This window comes from Protopterus annectens, chromosome 2.part0 (assembly GCF_019279795.1).
Source record: "Protopterus annectens isolate FY-2018-M chromosome 2.part0, PAN1.0, whole genome shotgun sequence".
Classification (NCBI taxonomy): Eukaryota; Metazoa; Chordata; order Ceratodontiformes; family Protopteridae; genus Protopterus; species Protopterus annectens.
Genome location: NC_056728.1, coordinates 600,218,316 through 600,240,565, shown reverse-complemented (window position 1 = coordinate 600,240,565; position 22,250 = coordinate 600,218,316). Strand labels below are relative to the sequence as shown.

Here is a 22,250-nt window from a genome sequence, read left to right as displayed (position 1 = left end):
GGTCTGCGAGATTTTGAGGTGTCAAAACAGCACTGAATGTGTTTTAGATGAGCTTACTATTAACTTGTGCATAATCTGTGGAAAACTGCTTTTAAATTCTCTTCCACTTAAAGAATGCACATAGTCCTTCTGTATCTGCAGTTGATAAAGTGCATAGAGGTTTGTGAAAGCTTGTAACTTAGTACTTTACAATAAAACTAGCTACACTTTTGGACACTGTTTTTACATTAGTATGGTATGGTATAGCCTGGTTTCAGACATCTTTCATGTGCAGCTGCACCAATAGACTTCTCTAATTGACATCTCTGCCTGGAGAAGTAGGTAAAAGTAAACAGCCCATTACCTTAGGAGACAGGAGGTGCCAAAACATTTACTGATCCCTGCTAATACCAATGTAAAAAGAAGATGAAACACTGCAGCAGCAAGGACAAATGCATCATTCAGTCAGTCACTTCAGTTTCAGTCAGTCAGAGCCAAGCATTTTCAGTTCTTTTACACGTGCTCAGAAAAACAGAATCATGAGAAAATGTTAAAAAGAATTCTTCCTTAAATTTGTAAGTGATAAGAGAAATTCCTTTTAGAACAAATGAAAAGGAACACTGATTCCGCAGAATGTTTATTTTGGCTTCCCATTTTGATATTGGCTCTCAAGAGGATAGAGAATAATTTTAAACTGGCCGTAGGCATGTCAGGTGAATGCTAAATACATAAAGGACAGTCTACAGAGACCCTGGAAGAAACATGAAAATTAGAACACAATACAATAAACTGTCAAAAACACTATAAAGTGAAAAATGTATACATAAAATACACACTTACCAAAACAAATGGAAGTGGGTGACACCAGTTTGGGAGTGGAGGGTGTGAGATAGGGGAGAACCTACTAAGGTGAAAAGGAAGCTACAATAAGGGAAATATAAAATGGGTAACTCTGACACTGTATATAAAATGTTATAATTATCTAAAGCAGAAGAACATTTATGATGTCTACTGGAGCTGTGCTTAGTTAGGTTAATTAAACTAAGGACCAGGCACAGAAAGAAAACACAACAAAGTGGAGTAGAACTTGCAGCAGATAGTAAGAAAGGGGACTATTCTGAAAATCATTACTGTTATTTTGTGCTTTTCTGTACTGGTCCATTAACTGACTGGTAAGAAACGGGTGAATTCTACTTTTTGGAAAGCGCTCTAGTTTCTAGAAGCAGCAGCTTTAAAATGTACTACATTTATTTATGCAGACGTATCTTCATTGAAAGACGCATTACTTATGCTGATGTTAGGGTAATTTTGCTGGTACACAGTGGTATCTACTAATCCAAAGAAACCCGCTTCTTTCTTTCTTTCTTTCTTTCTTTTTCTTTCTTTCTTTCTTTTCTTTTTGAATTTTGGGAAAACACCTTATATGTGTGGTTCTGTGGCTGTCTGAGGTTTCCATGTTGAGCTATAATTATCGTTATATTTACCACCTGAATAAAGAGCAGACTGGCAAGTTTGCGCTATACTTACTTTATAACTGGATCAATTATAGTTAAAATATCCCCACAAACAGCAAGTTCTCACTTTGCATCTGTTCGACATTTTGCATAAATTATCATTCTCTGTTCACCATACACAGCAGAAAAATCACTGGATGAAAACTGATGTGAATCCCACCAGACTTAAAATGATGGTAACCAAACTCATCAGTTGACAAAGGTTCAATGAGGCATGGATCACACTGGATTAACTTGTGCAGGTATACTAATCCACAACTGTTGAATCTAGCCATAGCTGCATTGACCTGAACTAAAGGTGACATGATCTGACTTGGTCAGAAAATAAGGCAACCAAGATGGGATAAAATAAAGACCCAAAACTAGAAGACACACACACACACACACACACACACACACACACACACACACACACACACACACACACACACACACACACACACACACACACACACACTTTCTGAAACATCAAACATCAAGGTCACAGACAATGATGTTGAATTTCCTATATCATTTTCATTCTCCAGCATATCAGCTTGATGGTCCAGCACTTGTACTGGTTACGTCTCACATCATCTTTGCAACTTACCCTGCTCCTAATTTCCTTAATTTTTTTTGACTCGGGTATTACAAGCTCCTGTGAACAATGACCATATTTTGGGTACCATGAGCACAATGTGTACATTTGTATTAATCATACAATTTGTGGAAGCACTGTGACAATGTTATTGCTACCACTAAGAATGATGACTCAAGGCTGTGACTCCAGCATGTCGACACACGTCTCAGGATGTGGATAAACTTCACAAAGATCAGTATTGAGAACATTTCCTATCTGCCATGACTGTGGTCTAGGTAAGATTAGCAGATTGTTCAGTGGTTGGTCATCCAACCCAAGCAGCTGAATGGTATGGATCAGGTTACTGGACATTTTGGTAGCCCCTTGAAGGAGATCAGTTGTGTCACTGCACCTAAGAAAAGGAGATGTGGGTAGAGAGAAACAATAATGCATCTCAGACGAGTAGTAAAAGAGGAATGAATGGGCAAGAAGGCAGCTATTTGCTAGGGTGTCCTAGTTGCCAAAGTCAACAGCAAAGTGAGAATTTTAAAAATGCAATTAAAGTACCATATATCTACTGCAGAGTTCAAGACTGAAATTACTACACCTGTCCATTATGCATTATGCCAAGGTGCAAATTACTAGGATGTTCTTTAAGAATGATACCTAAGTTATGTGTACATATACATCACCATTGTCACCAATCAACTTTCCCATTTGTAGATAGGGTTGGGCGTCACATAAGCATTATTCAAGGTGATCAGATCACCTACATTCGATGTTTACACTATTAGTCTGAAAACTTCCTTCAGGGTATCTCATATGATGATTTGTCATTTGTTAGAATTCATTTGGTGTATTATGCCTCACAGTTCATATATACCACTGTATTTGAGCATTTCTTTCTGTTCTTCCACACCCAACACTACTGAAACAAACTATAAAAATGTCATTATAAAATAACACTGGTTAACATTGCCCACTTTATTAAGTTATCTATTACATTTTAAACAGCAATGATAAGTTAGTAGACAGAAAACCTACCCATTCCTTTCTGAGGTAAAGAAGAACGATGTTCAGCTAGGAAGTGTAAGAATGGCTTTTCTGTGCTTACTTCATAATATCGAATAATGCCTTCCCCCTACGGGTTAAAAAAAAATAGAATATTTGTAATACTATGAACTGGTATTAAATGAAATGCTACTTGTCCTCAGTTTAAAGCATGCCAGCTACATAAAGATACAAACATGACTGCTCAGTCTCCACCATTCACTGTCTCTTTGTTTACAATGATGCAGTCTGAAGGCTTCACCTCCTAAAAGCTTGGAGAGCAGCCCATTAAGGGATATGTTCAAGGCTGTCTGGAATGTAGCCACTGAAAGAAGTGCAGTTTTGTACTGGTAGCTAAAAGCGGCAAAATCAAATATGTGAACTTTGCAGAAAGAAATTAGTGTGAGCAAACAAACAAGGCTACTTTAGATTTAAAGGCAAAAAATGGCACTATGCAAGTTACAGTAATCTTAAACTGTAAATAAATCAGTGCCATTTTATCTAGGACAATGCAAGGCTCCACTATTCTCTCATTTGTTTGAAGGGACGAGTTGGTCTCAGTTCATAAGTACAATCAAAGTTCCTTTTCTGGTATGCACACAGACCTACTGATGCTCCATGTGAACAGTGATGCAAATACCTGAAGGCCAAGATGGACATGGAAGAAGTTGCCACAGGCCAGTTTTTGTTTCACTGGGGCAGATGATGAAGGTTGAGGCTCCTTCATCCCGAAGGTTAGCGGAGGTGCTCCAGGTTCAACTTTGATTAGCGGATGAAGGAATATTCATACAGTCCTTCCTACACAGAATATAGAACCACTGCCAGATGCCCACAGGGGATGATGGCTTATGAAAGTATATATACATGCCAGTGGTCACTGTATGTGGCTTATTAGGCTCACTCTCCTCCTGGCTGCTGTGTTCCCCTGGCCCAGTGGGTCTGCCTCTATCAATCTTATAAACTCTATCCTGCTGTTAGACCAGTGTATGCTACCTGCCTACCCTGCAAGAACCCCCAACATAAATTCAGCTATCAAACTACAAACTAAAGGAAGCTGTTGTCCTACTTTTCAAATCTCCCACCATCCAAAGAATCAGAGAAACTTATAAACTATATCCTGCTGTAAGACCTGTGTAGGCTACATGCCTACCTTGCAAGAACCCCCAACATGAATTCAACTATCAAACTACAAACTAAAGGAAGCTGTTGTCCTATTTTTCAAATCTCCCTCCATCCAAAGAATCAGGGAAACGTATAAACTCTATCCTGCTGTAAGACCTGTGTATGCTACTTGTCTACCCTGCAAGTACACCCTAACATAAATTCAACTATCAAACTACAAACTAAAGGAAGCTGTTGTCCTATTTTTCAAATCTCCCTCCATGACTCCATCCAAAGAATCAGAGAAAGTATGTCTGACCTCTCTACTAAGCTGAGAAGTTGTATTGTAACTAAAACCTAGTCTTTTGCTACAGTGTAGTACTTTGTATTAACTCTCCTACCTGAACCAGGTACCCAGCAGCCTACCTCCATCATCCCCTTAGGGTATTTGTCTCTCCTTATTTCTGTGTTGTCTAACTCTGTCCTCTTTCTTCTTCGTCCTCCTGCATAATTTAAATGTAATTTTAAACTTCCCAAGGCTCCTATTAGCTTCTAAATAATCCTTACCTTTATCTATTTTAGTTCAACATTAAACTACTCTGTTATACTCTTCTGTCCTGCCATTTAGCTTACTTTACAACAACAAAATACCTGCATGTATGGCTGGTGCGCGGCTGTGCCATGTAAACAGAAAAAGGAAAAAAGCCAGCACCCAAATTCCTCATGTAGCCTTGATTGACAAAAATACTTTATTCCATGACCAAAAAGGTCAAAAAACTTAGTTCCATGAAGACCAGTATGGTTATACTGGTTTCGGCAAAAGCCTTCTTCAACAACCACACATAAAGAAGTGAAAAAACACTTGATCATTAGCATATCCTTTATATGCAATCTAATAGTGCCCTCTAGTGTACATAAAGAACATGTTAATACATGTTAATACAGATATGAACAATATGAAAAAATACATTCTTATCTCAAAAATAACTACCTATACAAAAATATGGAACAGTATTCCACTACAGATTTACAATATTTTGTAAAATATATTCAAAATTGGTCATTCAACCCAGGTGAGAACAAGGCTCCCAATTTAATTATCCACATTTTTCCTTTGTTTGTTAACAATTCGTGTAATACATTAGCCTCATTATTCCTAAACCTGATATGGTCAATAACCATGAAACTGAAAGACCCCGTTGAGTGTTTAAGCATATGTTTATATAAGGAACTCGAACCTTTCTTATTTTTAATGTTACTTAGATGTTCACCGACCCTTATTTTGAAGGGTCGGGAAGTTTGTCCCACATAAAATGCCCGACAGCTACATTGGGATAAATAAATAACCCAGCTAGTACTGCAATTAGTAAAAAATGAAACATTATAAACGTGGAGAATTATGAGAAATGAAACTATCTGACTTTAACACACTTGGACAATAAGAACAATGGCCACATGGATAGCAGCCTAATGTCAGTTGTCCAGTTATGGTAGTTTGTTTAGTTGAATTGGGAAGATGATCATACACCCTTTTATAATGACTGAATAAGGATCCCAATGACCGCCCCTTCCGAAAGGAGTAGGAGCATCGATCCCTAATATAATAATTTAGGGTGTCATCTGACCTTAATAGATGCCAATGTCTTTGAATGATGTTCATAAAGCTCTTAGTGTTTCTACCATAGGTGGTAATTAATCTAAGCTCCTGTGATTTATTTGTGTCCAGGACCTGATATGACAACAACTGTAATCTATCTTGTTGATTAGCAAACTGACTGGCCCTAGTGATGTCACCCGCTTGATATCCCCTGTTCTTAAATCTAGATGTTAATTCCTGTCGATGAAAGGCGTATGTGAAGGAATCAGAGCACATTCTCTTAATACAGAGAAATTGTGATTTGGGGATATTCCTGATGACATGTTGTGGGTGGAAGCTCGTAGCATGTAGCAGGGTGTTGAACTGTAGAAACTTTCTAAATACCTCACTCTCCAAAGTGTCCAATTCTGTTCTCCTAATGGACATATCCAAAAAAGTGATCTCTGACTTGCAATAAGTTAACTTAAATTCAACACCCCACTTGTTACAATTCAAATATTCCAGAAATTCAAGCAAGAATTCCTCATCTGTTCTCCATACCAACCAACAGCCATCAAGATATCTCCTTCAAATATCCATTTCATTCATATATATGTTATGATTGATGTCACAAATCAATTGTTCCTCCACGTACGCCATGAACAAGTCTGCATAAATGGGGGCAAAAGAAGCCCCCATAGCAGTACCTTGAATTTGCCAAAAACACCTATCTTTAAAGTGAAAAACATTATGGGTCAGTACCAATTCTGCCATGCAAATCAAAAGAGTGTTAAAACCTGGTTTGTACATATTTGCCCGGTCTAACCAATATTGCAAAGCAATAAGTCCTGCCCAATGGGGGATATTAGTGTACAAGGAGGTGACATCTAAAGTACATAGGAGCCAGTCTGGCTCTAATTGCATATCCGATATAATGGTAAGAAACTGAGTCGTGTCCTGTATCCTTGCCCGTATCAATGGTAATAGGGGTTTCAGATGTAATGCAAGAAATTCCGACAAAGGCTCAGTCAAAGAGCCTCTGCCTGAAACAATTGGTCGACCGGGCGGTCTATTGGGATCCTTGTGGATCTTGGGCAAAAAATAGGTATACTGTTTTTTAGGATGATCAACCTTAAGATGATAACAAACATCCTTGGTGATAATGCCCTCCTCTTCTGCTAAATCCAAAAACTGATCAATGTCCTTGACCCAGTGGGGGGGAATCAAGTATTATTTCAATAGTTTTTGATAGTTGCCTATTTTTGGGTGGAGTGCTGGACTCCAGATATGAGATATTGGTTAGATCGGGCAAATATGTACAAACCAGGTTTTAACACTCTTTTGATTTGCATGGCAGAATTGGTACTGACCCATAATGTTTTTCACTTTAAAGATAGGTGTTTTTGGCAAATTCAAGGTACTGCTATGGGGGCTTCTTTTGCCCCCATTTATGCAGACTTGTTCTTGGCGTACGTGGAGGAACGATTGATTTATGACATCAATCATAACATCTATATGAATGAAATAGATATTTGGAGGAGATATCTTGATGGTTGGTGTGGAGAGCAGATGAGGAATTCTTGCTTGAATTTCTGGAATATTTGAATTGTAACAAGTGGGGTGTTGAATTTAAGTTAACTTATTGCAAGTCAGAGATCACTTTTTTGGATGTGTCCATTAGGAGAACAGAATTGGACACTTTGGAGAGTGAGGTATTTAGAAAGTTTCCACAGTTCAACACCCTGCTACATGTTACAAGCTTCCACCCACAACATGTCATCAGGAATATCCCCAAATCACAATTTCTCTGTATTAAGAGAATTTGCTCTGATTCCTCCACGTACACCTTTCATCGACAGGAATTAACATCTAGATTTAAGAACAGGGGATATCAAGTGGGTGACATCACTAGGGCCAGTCGGTTTGCTAATCAACAAGATAGATTACAGTTGTTGTCATATCAGGTCCAGGACACAAATAAATCACAGGAGCTTAGATTAATTACCACCTATGGTAGAAACACTAAGAGCTTTATGAACATCATTCAAAGACATTGGCATCTATTAAGGTCAGATGACACCCTAAATTATTATATTAGGGATCAATGCTCCTACTCCTTTCGGAAGGAGAGGTCATTGGGATCCTTATTCAGTCATTATAAAAGGGTGTATGATCTTCTTCCCAATTCAAATAAACAAACTACCATAACTGGACAACTGACATTAGGCTGCTATCCATTTGGCCATTGTTCTTATTGTCCAAGAGTGTTAAAGTCAGATAGTTTCACTTCTCATAATTCTCCACATGTCTATAATGTTTCATTTTTTGCTAATTGCAGTACTAGCTGGGTTATTTATTTAGCCCAATGTAGCTGTCAGACATTTTATGTGAGGCAAACTTCCCAACCCTTCAAAATAAGGGTCAATGAACATCTAAGTGACATTAAAAATAAGAAAGGTTCGAGTTCCTCATATAAACATATGCTTAAACACTCAACGGGGTCTTTCAGTTTCATGGTTATTGACCGTATCAGGTTTAGGAATAATGAGGCTCATGTATTACACGAATTGTTAACAAACAAAGAAAAAATGTGGATAATTAAATTGGGAGCCTTGTTCTCACCTGGAATGAATGACCAATTTTGAATATATTTTACAAAATATTGTAAATTTGTAGTGGAATACTGTTCCATATTTTTGTATAGGTAGTTATTTTTGAGATATGAATGTATTTTTTCATATTGTTCATATCTGTATTAACATGGTAGTATTCTTTATTTACACTAGAGGGCGCTATTAGATTGCATATAAAGGATATGCTAATGATCAAGTGTTTTTTCACTTCTTTATGTGTGGTTGCTGAAGAAGGCTTTTGCCGAAACCGGTATAACCATACTGGTCGTCATGGAACTAAGTTTTTTTACCTTTTTGGTCATGGAATAATGTATTTTTGTCAAACAAGGCTACATGAGGATTTTGAGTGCTGTATTTATCTTACTTTGTCTAGACCCTTCTCCTTTCCTCTTTTTTTCTGCTATAGTCCTTAGCCCTAGCTATTTTATAAATATACTAGCACTCCCCTTTTACCTCTTACTTCCAAGAAGTTAGCTGTATTCTGCTATTTCAGTGATTGTTTCTGTGAGCTATTTCTCACTTGCTCTAACCCGCTTTGTTCGCCCTGCGAGCTCACTTCACTCCCCTACCCTACTCCCAATTCCCACCCACCCCCAGTGCACTTAACCTTATACTACTCAAACCACACCCCTATCTTCTATTAACCAATTACCTCTCACTTCCTCATTAACTTACCCATCCTATCCCCTGCTACCTTCATCTACCTCATTTTTCTCTCTAACTACTCCACCCTTTCACTATCTCATTAGCTTACCTCTCCTATCATCTCTTTTTCCCTTTAACAACTCTACCCTTTAACCTTGCTCTTACCTCTATCTCATACCTCCTAGCATCTATCTCCTATTCCTCCCAGCCATGTCTACTATACACAGGCCTACCATCAATAATGGCCTTCTCCTTCTCACTATTTTTACCCCCCTATTTTTATCCCATTACCTAACTTGCTATGAGCATCATAGCCTCTCTAATTTTCAGCCCCCCTTAAAACAGACAATTTCAATCTCTCCTCTAGCCATACAAACCCCCTTGTACATAACATCCTCATCATCCTACCTTCTTCCTAAATTCCATAGAATAACCCATATTAAGTATCCGCACACTAGAAAACAAATCCCTCTCCTCTATGAATTCTTGAAACACCTTCACAGCCCTTTACAGCTCCTATTACTGCATGGAGATATACATCCTAACCCAGGCCCAAATAATACAATCTCAGATCCTCATTCTGACCATCCCATCACTTCTCGCATCTTCACTATCTCTGACAATTCTCTCCTCATAGGCCACCTCAATATCCGTAGCCTAAATAATAAAATAACCCAACTTCATGCCCTGCTACACGTACATTCTTTTGACATCCTATGTCTTACAGAAACATGGCTCAAACCAGTTACTAAGGATAATGATATAATCCCACCAGGTTATAACATCTTGAGATCAGATCACCTAAATAAAAAGGGTGGTGGTGTAGCAATATTATATAAATCTCATTTACAGGTTACACCACTAAATACCCAACCTCCTTCACCCAATAGCATTGAAATCTTCATCTCTAAACTACAGATAAATGCTAATAAATCATTATATGTAATCTGCTCCTATATCCCTCCATGCAACAACATTAACACTCTTGAAACTGTCCTTAATTGGCTCTCCTCATCCTTTCCACAAGAAACCATACTCCTTGGAGACTTTAACATTAACTGGAACTGTTGTAACTCTTCCCAACCTAACACTCATATAAACCTATATGGTTTCAGTCAAACTATTACCTCCCCTACCAGAACCCATAAACCTAGCAACAAGCAAAGCACCTTAGACTAGATACTAGTTAACAGTAATCCCCTTTCTTATAAATCAGGTATACTTCTTGATAATATTAGTGACCATTCTCTTATCTTCATTGCCATAAAAAAACCCCATACCTAACCACACAATCTATACAACTATCCGTAACAAAAAACACCTCAACCAAGCTAGCTTTCAAGCCTAACTTAAAGCTTGCAATTGGTCACCCCTTAAATACCTACCACTTAACAAAGCAGTCTCTTACTTTAATAATAAATTTCTACAAATCCTAGAACAATATACCTCCTCTCGGACAGTCAGAACTAAGAGCTAACCTGCACCTTGGCTCACTAAGGAGACAAGACAAAAAATCCTTCAAAGAAATCGAATTTGGTCTAAATGGAAAAATACTAAAAACCCAACTGATCATGAAATCTTTAGACAGTTGAGAAATGTTACAAAAAAATCAATAGTCCAAGATAAAAAGAACTACTACCATAAGCACCAGCACACCCAACATAAAAACCCTCAAAAATTTTGGTCAGGTATAAATAACCTACTCCACCCAGGGCAGTCCAAAACTCCAACCCCAGCTAATTTGACTCAAAGTTCTCCCTGCCAAATTGCCAGTTCCTTTAATAAATTCTTTGTGGACTCAGTCCAATCATTAGCAAGTACCTTATCACCAACCAGCATCTCCAACACACTTTCACAAACCATTTTACCTCCTCCCCTCCAATTACAGCCTGTTCCAACCTCTCTCATCCATACCCAGCTTCAAAAACTAAAACCATGTACTCCCTCAGCTGACCTCCTTCCAGCTGAATTTCTGCAAATTGCAGCTGGAGTACTTGCTTACCCTATCGCTATCTTAATTAATAGGACCACCACAGAAAACACTGTACCATCTCTTTGGAAGGTCTCATATATTATACCTCTACATAAGGGAGGAAACTCAACTGAACTCTCTAATTTCTGTCCCATAGCTCTACTTTCTCCTTTAGCAAAAATCATGGAGAGATACATTCACCGGCAACTTCTCAATCTAATCCTCCAAAATAATCTTTTAGCCAACTGCCAGCATGGCTTTAGGCCTTTTCATAGTACTACTACTGCACTCCTATCGTTTTCTGACTCAATTAATAAAAATCTAAACAACAACTTGCTCACCTCTGCTCTCTTTCCAGACCTCTCCAAAGCCTTTGACATGGTGAATCATCACTTAATTATAGATATACTTACTTCACTTTCAGTTGACACTCAGGCAGTCAAATGGTTTGAATCCTATCTTAGAAATAGACAACATGCAGTCCTCTGGGACAACAAACTATCTACTCTACTCCCTATCTCGCAGGGAGTCCCACAAGGCTCTATTTTGGGGCCCCTCCTCTTTTCTATTTTTATAAATGACCTGAAAACATCCCTAACTCAAACCACCTGTATTCAATATGCCGACGACTCGACCCTAATCTGCGCCACAGCATCTTCTGCTGAACTTCAGTCTAACACCCAACTGGTTCTCCAAACACTGTCTCCTCCTTAACCCAAAAAAAACAAACTTCTACTGTTTACCTCTACCCAGAAGTCTCCCTCTATTGATTGCACAATTACATCAAATAATGGGACTGTAATTGTACCAGACTCAACTACTAAACTCTTAGGCGTAACAACTGACCATAACCTCAACTTTGACTCACACATAAACTCAACCATCAAATCAGTGAATAGAACTGGGATTCCTCTATAGGCTAAAACCATTCCTTACACCTATAGCCAGGACTACTATTGCCCAAACTCACCTAATTTCCACGCTTCTCTATGCCTCCTTAATGTTTACAAATATATCTAAAAATAATCAAAATAAGCTGGCCACTTCTTACAATAACATTGCCAGATTTGTCACTGGATCCTCATTCCGTACTCACCATTGTCAAAATCTAAGTAAACTTGGATGGTTGGAACTGCAAAACCAGCTTCTTTTTCAACAACTAACCATCACCCACAAAATCTTGCATCATCCTACAAAAACTCCCATTCTCTCTAACTTGATCAACCCATATAAAAATCTAAGTACCCTACGCTCAGCCAATAAATTACTAGCTGCAACCCTAAAATCCAGTAACAACTCAGGTGATTCTCTATTTACTAACTCCATTGGAATCCTTTGGAATAAACTTCCAAGTAATCTTATATCCCTTTCATCTACTCCACTGTTCAAAAAGCATCTGTGTCCATGTACTAATCCTGGCTGAAACTCTTTTTGTCACAAATAACCTTTCTTGTTTACTAAGTTTTCTGTTTTAAACTCTGTTGCCAAAAGTGTCTATCTTTGTCTTGTACCTATTATTCTATATACCTAGTTATATGTCCTTCTCTCATTGCTGTTTCTTTTTGTTATGTAATGTAAATAAGCCTAACTCGTAGGGGTTTTTTGTTACTATGTATAACCAATTGTTGATTAATATCCCCTTATGTCTATAGTTACTCATGTATATTAGTTGCATCCAGCTGTTGTGGAGCTTTTCTCCCCGGGCCTCTACTGAAAATGGACATATATCCAGCTAGACTAGCCCGGTCAACAAATGTAAAATAATAATAAAAAAAAATAAAGTGCATACACTGATGAGGACAAAATAGGGCACCCACAGTAAGACAGCTCTCAACTACACATACTGTGATGCCCCAACACTGGTGCAGTAATCAAGGAGCCTCAGTCTTCATCACTGGCAACAGTAGGGGATGTACACACTGGGAGGATGACAAGTACACACGCAGTAAAGTGCAATTTCCCTTAAGAGCACACAGAGACCACAGTCAGTCTGCGGCTGGCTTCTCCCTCTTTCTCCAGATCCCCAATAAGACTCCCCACTGGCACAGCTATAGGGTTGATATCTCAGCTGAGTGGCCAAGCCAAAACCTCCAGCACCCTCTCTGTCCAACCAGTGCTTCGTATCCTTGCCCAAGTAGCTGACACACACACACACACACACACACACACACACACACACACACACACACACACACACACACAATTTGAGGTTTGGGTTATATACAAATACACACACACACACACACACACACACACACACACACACACACACACACACACACACACACCTGGAAAAGGCTGGCACAGGTTTACTAGCTATGCCCCCTTTGCCCAGACAATAAGGTAGTTCTGACTGCCACCAGCCACTCTTTATCAGCTACTTTAAGCCCCTTAGCAAAGGGTGGCCAATCCTACTGTGTAATGTTACTATCAATCCAAATGGCAGTCTGAACAAGCACTAGGCTATTACGAGTGGCTGTATAGTGTCACCAAATATATATGCAAGTACTCTAGGAGCTTAAATATCTTTAAACAGACCAACCACAATTGAAAAGTGTAAATATATTTAATAACAAATAAAAGAGCAAGGCAATGCTCAGTAAATAATCAGTAAATAATTAGTTACATCAGAGTTCAAAATCACAGGAAATATTTAAAACAACATTGCAGGACAGTCTCAAATAAAGAAAACATCTAAGCTATACGTTACTATATTCCTATCTGAATCTGAAAGCGTTACTATACCCTAAAAAAGTACTTACAGAACAATATGCAGACAGAAGTGGTGAATGGATGTATCTAGGTCAAATACAAGATACAAAATGCCCTCTCTCTCTCTCTCTCTCTCTCAGAGAGTTTTTAAATTAATATTTCAAATATTGCTACTGGAATACTTGCAGCAGGACATCACTTTTTGTCACCTGACTTCAGTTCCCAGGCTAAACCCCCTTTGTCAGAAACTTCTAGCATTTTAGCAACTCCCTGTAAAAAATACATATCTAGTAAAAAAAAAATCACCAAAAGCTCGAAAACGAAAAAAGCAGCAAACAAGATGATCCACACACAGTTTATTCATGTAAACGCTTTTGACCAGAACCTCCAGCCTTCTTCAGACAATTATCATTACAGCACATGTCCTTTATATACATAATTAAAACCAATTAACCAATTTACCAATTATTATTAAAACATTTGCTAAAACACTCTAATCAAAAATATTACATACATTTATAATTAGCTATTAAAGGCCTTCATCTTCAAAACACTATAAATAGAAACCGTCTCATTGAGACCTGATGGTATAAAAGCATTTAAAAACACTTGCCACCAATATTCTTTATTTTCTAAAATTATTTTCCATGGACCCCCCATGACTTATATTAACCTGCTCCAACAGAATAAAAGAAAAGGAATGGTCACTAAATTATTGTAGATGTCTACATAGGGCATTAGTAAGTTTACACTTGGAGATTTCATAGAGATGTTCATATATACATTGTTTTAATTTCCTTTCTGTCTTGCCTAAATAATAGGCAGAACAAATGGAACATAAGGCAGCAAACACAACCCCCTTAGATCCACAATTAAAGTGGCCATTGATAGTGATAAACTTATAACCCAACTGAACTTTGTGTTTTTCTAAAATATTTGAGCAATAATTGCATATCCCACATTTCCTCATCTTCACGCTACTTTTTGTCCTGTCATCTACCAATGAGTTACACCAATCTTTTAAACTTCTTTTTTATATATAACCTTAGGGGCACTTCCCAAAATATTAATTATATCCTGGTCTCCTAAAATTAGTGACTGATTTTTCTCCAATATATGTCTTGATGATACACTATCCTTAGTATAGGAAGTGACAAATGCTAAGCCCCTATTGTTAATATTTAAAATAGGACTATCAACATTAGCTAAATTATCAGATACCACTAATGAACCCCATAATATTTAAAATAGGACTATCAACATTAGCTAAATTATCAGATACCACTAATGAACCCCACATATTCATGTTCGCATCCCCAAATCCTTCATATTCAACCATATATTCTGATGTTGCACTACAATTGTTGGGCAACACACAGGGTATTACATTGATTAAATTATTACCCTCGGATGGTGCTATTTGCTCCATAATGATATTATCAGATGCAGGACCTTTCAAAAGGGGGCAAAAGATTCTTCCTTTCCTCTTGTTTATTACTTCTAATTTGATAGACTCCACCAAGTCCTTGAGGTAACCTCTATTAATGAACATTAGTCCTATAAAAGTACATTCATCAATGAAATCATTAGTGAGTGTGACCGTTCTCGCAGCTCTGACCATTTGACCTTTTATCACCCCTCTTTTAACATGGAAGGGGTGATTACTAGTAAAATGTAAAAATGTATTCGAATATGTCTTTTTCCGATATATAATGGCCTTTAGGCTCCCTTTTTCTTGATCTTTCGTTAACAAAACATCTAAATAAGGCAAACTGGTAGGTAAATTTTAGGAATTTGGTTGATGTATTGAGTTAATTTATAAATTCAGGTATACCATCTTTTGGACCATTCCATACAAAAAATTAATCATCCAAAAAACATGTATACATTTTTATGTTAGGCATATAAGCTGATCCAAACAGATACTGAGCTTCCCATACTGCCATAATCACATTTGCATAAAGGGGCCCTAGAGGGGACCCCACTGCCACCCTCTTTACTTGTTTGAAGTAATGGCCATCATAAAATATAAAGTTATTATATAACACTAATTCTAATAAATTTGCCAATATGTTGATGTTATCTTGGCCAACCGGTATGGTTCCCGTAAAAAATTCAGTAAACCATTGAACACCCAATTCATGTGGAATGCAAGAATATAGGTCTTTAATATTTACAGTTAAAAACAAACAATCATTCAAATTGCTGATATTTTTCACCAAACTGTTATAGTTAGATAAAAAGTCCCAAGAATCTTGACATAAATAATCCAATTTCTCTAAATTTTCTTTCAATTCACCATCAATATACTTAGCTATATAATAAGTTTTGGACTGCCCCCGTTGACTATCAGGTGCTTAGGTGGGTTATATAGATCCTTGTGGATCTTGGGCACACCAAATATTAAGCTATTTTAGGAAATTCCACATACATAAAAGCAAACACATCTGGGGTAATCTGACCCTGCGTTAACATATCTCAAAAAATAACTAATATTTTTATAAAAAATATTCAACTCATTTAGTGAGGCTTCACCATAAGTTTCATCAAATAACAGGTTTAACATACATTGATGGTAATCTACCTGGTTTATTACCACCAGCCCCCCACCTTTGTCAGGTTGCATGAACCTCAAATCACCCCTACTTTTTAAATCACATTATAACTTTTGTTGTTCCATAGTAATATTGTAGGATGAATCAGAGCAAAATCCTTGCAACATATACCTAAAATCAATTTCACATAACAATCCAAATGTTTTTAAACAAGGATGCAACATAGGATTGAATGTACTAGGTATTCTTAAGGGATTTTCTACATAGCCATCTGTATCACAAAACAATACAGCTAAATTTAATTTCCTCGTATATAATTTTAAGCATGTGATCAGTTCAGTAATTCTGCACGTCTCTTAGGGATGAAAGTCAACCCTTTACTAAAAATGTCAGCATGTGCAATATCTATATTGCTGGAACTATAATTATAAATGTTGAAGTCACCTGAAAAATTAGTAATTATTTGTAAAGAGGACAAAACACTATTATTGTCATCACCTACCAATTCTGATGGTGGTTTAGTTTCGAGTAGGAGCCTGTTCTCTGCTTCTTATTCTTGGTTCCCCCATAATCCACAAATTCGCGAGATGAGAAATTGCTCCTCTTGTTCTGAATTCTTTCCAAGCGGCTTAAACTGCTCTGGTCCAAAGGGGACTCACTGACAGAAGCAGTGGCATTATCCAAACCGCCATCATTATCAGGCCTAGCCACTCCATTGTGTTCTGAACGCTGCTGGCCTCCAGGCAACTTGGGATATGCCCACTTGTTTGCATAGTCAATCCGATCATGTTCTAACTTCCTGTTTTTCCTCTCAGTAATTGATTAGCTCATAGCATCTATGTCAGAAAAACTTTGAAATATTGATGCTTCCTTTTATTAAAGGATAAGTATTTTTTTAATATTATCATCCAAAGACTTTATTTTAGAATTAAATTGGTCCAATGTGATTAAGTTGTGTTTAATAAGTGTTTCCAACAGTTCACACCCCCGTTGATTGTACATATCCATTAGTTCAATATGCAGTGGGCTGTTTTCAACCAGCCTGGTAGGAAATTTCTAAAAGCGCAAGCCCTTAGGAATTTGCTTGCAGTTAATACAGTCCTTAAAATACTTGTTCTCGTGGCACAATTTATGATACTACCATACAGTGTTATGGAAATTATCAAGAAAGTCATCAAATGTGGACATGTCCTTACTAAAGGCAGTATTTCATTTATCCATACAGTTCAGCTATTGAAATAGGTCCAAGACACCACCATTATAGCCAATACTGGATTCATTGTAATGGGGCCCTGCTCTGGTGTAATGCTGTCCTAAAATACATCATTCTGGGAGGATACAGTGAAAGCACAACCTCCTTTATCGCCTTGTCCGATAATTTTATGTGTAAGTTGTTGGATTAGTCCAGTAATGTTATGCACCACTTGTTGTGGGTTTTCAAATTCAGATCAAGATCATCCTGGGAACAACCGGAACACATAGCACTATTCGAGTGTAACAATTTAATCAATGTAATACCCTCTGTGTTGCCCACCAATAGTAGTGCAACATTAGAACATATGGTTGAATATGAAAGATTTGGGGATGCTAACATGAATATGCAGTGGATATAAAAAGTTTACACACCCCTGTTAAAATGCCAGGTTTTTGTGATATAAAAAATGACACCACGATAAGCCATTTCAAAACTTTTCCCACCATTAATGTGACCTATAACCTGTACAATTCAATTGAAAAACAAACAAATCTGTTAGGGGGAAAATATAAAAAATAAAAAACGTACAATAAGCTGGTTGCATAAGTGTGCACACCCTTAAACTAATACTTTGCACCTTTTGATTTAATTACAGCATTCAATCTTCTTGGGTACACACTTGCCAACAATTAAAGAGACTCTGATTAACCCCAAATAAAGGTGAACTGTCTTAGTAGGATTTCCTGACATTTACTCAGTTGCCTGCTACACCAAAAGCCATGGTTCGCAGAGAGCTTACAAAGCATCAAAGGAATCTCATTGTTGAAAGGTATCAGTCAGAAGGGTACAAAAACATTTCCACAGCATTGGATAAACCATGGAACGCAGTGAAGACAGTCATCAAAAAGTGGACAACAGTGACATTGCAAAGAACTGGACGTCCCTTCAAAATTGATGAAAAGACATGATGAAAACTGGTCAGGGAGGCTACCAAGAGACCTACAGCAACACTGAAGGAGCTGCAGGAATTTCTGACAAGTAATGGTTGTGTAGTACATGTGACAACAATCTCCTATATTCTCCACATGTTTGGGCTATGGATTAAGGTTGCAAGACAGAATAATTTTCTTACACAGAAAAACATCCAGGCCCAGCTAAACTTTGCAAAACAATACATCAATTCTCCCCAAAAGCATATGGGAAAATGTGTTATGGTCTGATGAGACAAAGTTTGAACTTTTTGGTCACAGTTCCAAAAGGTATATTTGGCACAAAAACAACACTTCGCATCACCAAAAGGACACCATCCCCGCAGTGAAGCATGGTGGTGGCAGTATCATGCTTTGGGGTTGCTTTTCTTCATCTGGAACTGGGGCTTTAGTCAAGGTGGAGGGAATTATAAAAGTTCCAAATGCCAGTCACTTTTGGCCCAAAACCTTCAGGCATCTGCTAGAAAGCTGAAGATAAAGAGGAATTTCACCTTTCAGCACGACAATGACCCCAAGCATACATCCAAATCAACAAAGGAATGGCTTTACCAGAAGAAAATTAAAGTTTTGGAATGGCCCAGCCAGAGCTCAGACCTAAATCCAACAGAAAATCTGTGGGGTGACCTGAAGAGGGCTGTGCACAAGAGATGCCCTCACAATTAGACATATTTGGAGCGTTTTTGCAAGTAAGAGTGGGTAAATATTGCCAGGTCAAAATGTGCCATGCTGATAGACTCCTACTCAAGAAGACTGAATGCTGTAATTAAATCAAAAGGTGCTTCAACAAAGTATTAGTTTATAGGTGTGCACACTTATGCAACCAGCTTATTGTACGTTTTTTATTTTTTATATTTTTTCCCCTAACAGATTTGTTTGTTTTACAATTGAATTGTACAGGTTATAGGTCACATTAAAGGTGAGAAAAGGTTTGAAATGATTCATTGTGGTCTCATTTTTTATATCACAAAAACCTGACATTTTAGCAGGGGTGTGTAAACTTTTTATATCCACTGTTAGGGGTTCATTAGTGATATCTGATAATTTAGCTAATGCTGCTAGTCCTATTTTAAATATTAACAATAAGAGCTTAGCATTTCTCACTTAGGTTCATAGGTTCATAGGTTCATAGGTTCATACTAGGCTATCTGCCCAAGGGCATTTATAAGCCTAGCCCATAGTTATGTGGCTTTCGCCACCCCTTTAGTTTGAATAAAAACTATGCCTATCATTTTGCTGTGCCTCTGTCAAGCAGTGACGCTGAAGTAATCCCTGGGGTATATCTGCAATCTCCCATCCATTGGTCAAGATTCCTCTTGAACAAGACCAGAGAGGTGCTCTGCCTCACATGTACCGGGATTTTGTTCCACAGCATAGGGAGTCTCTGGGTGATGAATCTGTCCCTCCAGCACGTTCTATTTATAACCGTGTCAAAGTTTAAGTCTCCTGCCCTTGTGGTTCTGAGGGATCTAGATTTTTTGAGGTGAAGCATATTCATCAAATCTGGGTTTGACATGGCCTTATATGTCAGGCACAGGTCACCTCTGAGCAAGCGGTATGAGACTGAATAGAGCTGGAGTTCTTTCAGTCGGGCAGCATAAGACATATTTTTGAGACCCTTTATCCTTTTGGTGAGGAACTTTTGGGGCCTTTCAAGCTGCAGCAGGTGTCTGGTCAGATACATTCCGAACGGGGCATTGTACTCAATCATAGGTCTAATAAGTGATGAGTACAGGGGGACGATTACCTCCCTTGATCTAGATGTGAATCCCTTCATGATCAGGTGGGTGATATAGAAGGTTTTCCTAACTACTTTAGCAACATGAGTGTCAAGGCTACTGTCAACCTGGGTCCCCAGATCTCTGATGACTTTTTCTGTGCTCAGTGGATTGCCACCTATATCCTATATTAAGGATAGTGTATCATCAAGACGTATACTGGAGAAAAATTGGTCCTTAATTTTAGGAGACCAGTATATAAGTAATATTTTGGGAAGTGCCCCTAAGGTTACATATGAAAAAGATAGAAGTTTAAAAGATTGGTGTAACTCACTGGTAGATGACAGGACAAAAACTAGGAAGATGAGGAAATGTGGGATGTGCAATTATTGCTCAAATATTTTAGAAAAACACAAAGTTTAGTTGGGTTATAAGTTTATCACTATCAATGGCCACTTTAATTGTGGATCTAAGGGGGTTGTGTATGCTGTCTTATGTTCCATTTGTTCTGCCTATATAGGCAAGACAGAAAGGAAATTAAAGCAACACATATATGGACATCTCTATGAGATCTCCAAGTGTAAACTTACTAATGCCCTATATAGACATCTACAACAATTTAGTGACCACTCCTTCTCTTTTATTGTATTGAAGCAGGTTAAAATAAGTCCGGGGGGGGGGGGTACATGGAAAATAATTTTAGAAAATAAAGAATATTGGTGGCAAGTGTTTTTAAATGCTTCTGTACCACCAGGTCTCAATGAGACCATTTCTATTTCTAGTGTTTTGAAGATGAAAGTCTTTAATAGGTAATTATAAATGTACATAATATTTTTTATTAGAGTGTTTTAGCAAATGTTTTAATAATCATTGGTAAATTGATTAATTGGTTTTAATTAGTTATATAAAGGACATGTGCAATATTAAGAAGTTATGTACCTACCATAACGTTCCATGTTAGTTGTCTTCATCTCGCCTTCTTTCTTGCTGGATGGGTTCGACTTGGCCTTTTACTAAAGCTCGAGAGCTATTTACCGGCTCAAGGCCTCCCCTTATCCCACAATGCTAGGTGTCAGATATCCAGATCTCGTTTGGAAAAGCTAACACCATAGAAAAAACACACTAGTCCCACCAAAGATTTACCTACAGTGCTACAAACAGAGTAGGACGAAACCTAAAACAAGGTCAACCGTAGGAAGAAGGCCTCAAAAGGGATTCTTCTCGGTCCTAACCAGGCTAGGGGGATGGAGGGTGGGACGCAAGAAAGAAGGCGAGATGAAGACAACTAACATGGAACGTTATGGTAGGTACATAACTTCTTAATGTTAAGTTGTCTATCTCGCCTTCATTCTTGCTGGATGGGACAGCGTCCCTAGCACCTTAGCCCTGGGTGGCTCATCGAAACAGACTCTTGAGCACAGTGGAACCAAAATCAGCTCAACTTCTGGAGGCCATATCCAACTTGTAATGTGAAATGGAGGTATGAGGAGTGGCCCATGTTGCTGCAGCACAAATAGATTCCATTGGAAGTCTAGCCTGAAAAGCTACCAACGTAGCCAATGCTCTGGTGGAATGAGCTTTTGGTTTTGACGGAAGTTCTTTATGTCTCAGTTGGTAGATCAAGGTAATAATAGAGGCCAGTCACCTGGACAAGGTTACCTTAGAAACTGGCAAGCCCTGCTTCCCCTCAGCATAGGACAGGAAGAGTTGATCTGATCTTCTTGACTGTTTGGTCCTATCCAAATAAAAACGTAACTGCCTGTGAACGTCCAAATAGTGTAACTTTTGTTCAGCTCTGTTTGAATAATTAGGAAAAAAGACAGGAAGATCAATAGCCTGATTGAGATTTGTCTCTGAGGGTATTTTGGGCACAAAGGAAGGATTAGACCTGAGTGAAACTCTATCTTTGTGAAAAATAAGATATGGAGGGCGAACACAAAGGGCTTGAAGTTCTGATACTCTTCTGGCCGAGGTGATGGCTACTAAGAAGAGAGTCTTCCAGGAGAGCAACTTTAAGGAACAAGAAGCTGCAGGTTCAAAAGGAGGGAGAATCAA

At 38.0% G+C, this 22,250-nt stretch overlaps 1 protein-coding gene across 2 annotated transcripts in view; it reads right to left on the bottom strand.

The window, feature by feature from the left end:
• Positions 1–22,250, bottom strand: part of LOC122793164 (coronin-2A-like) — a 2,539,836-nt gene that overhangs the window by 152,815 nt on the left and 2,364,771 nt on the right. For both annotated transcript variants that reach the window (XM_044060980.1, XM_044060981.1), the window contains one exon: positions 3,097–3,193. In XM_044060980.1, the coding sequence (XP_043916915.1) occupies positions 3,097–3,193 (97 nt within the window). The remainder of the gene's footprint in view (positions 1–3,096; positions 3,194–22,250) is intronic.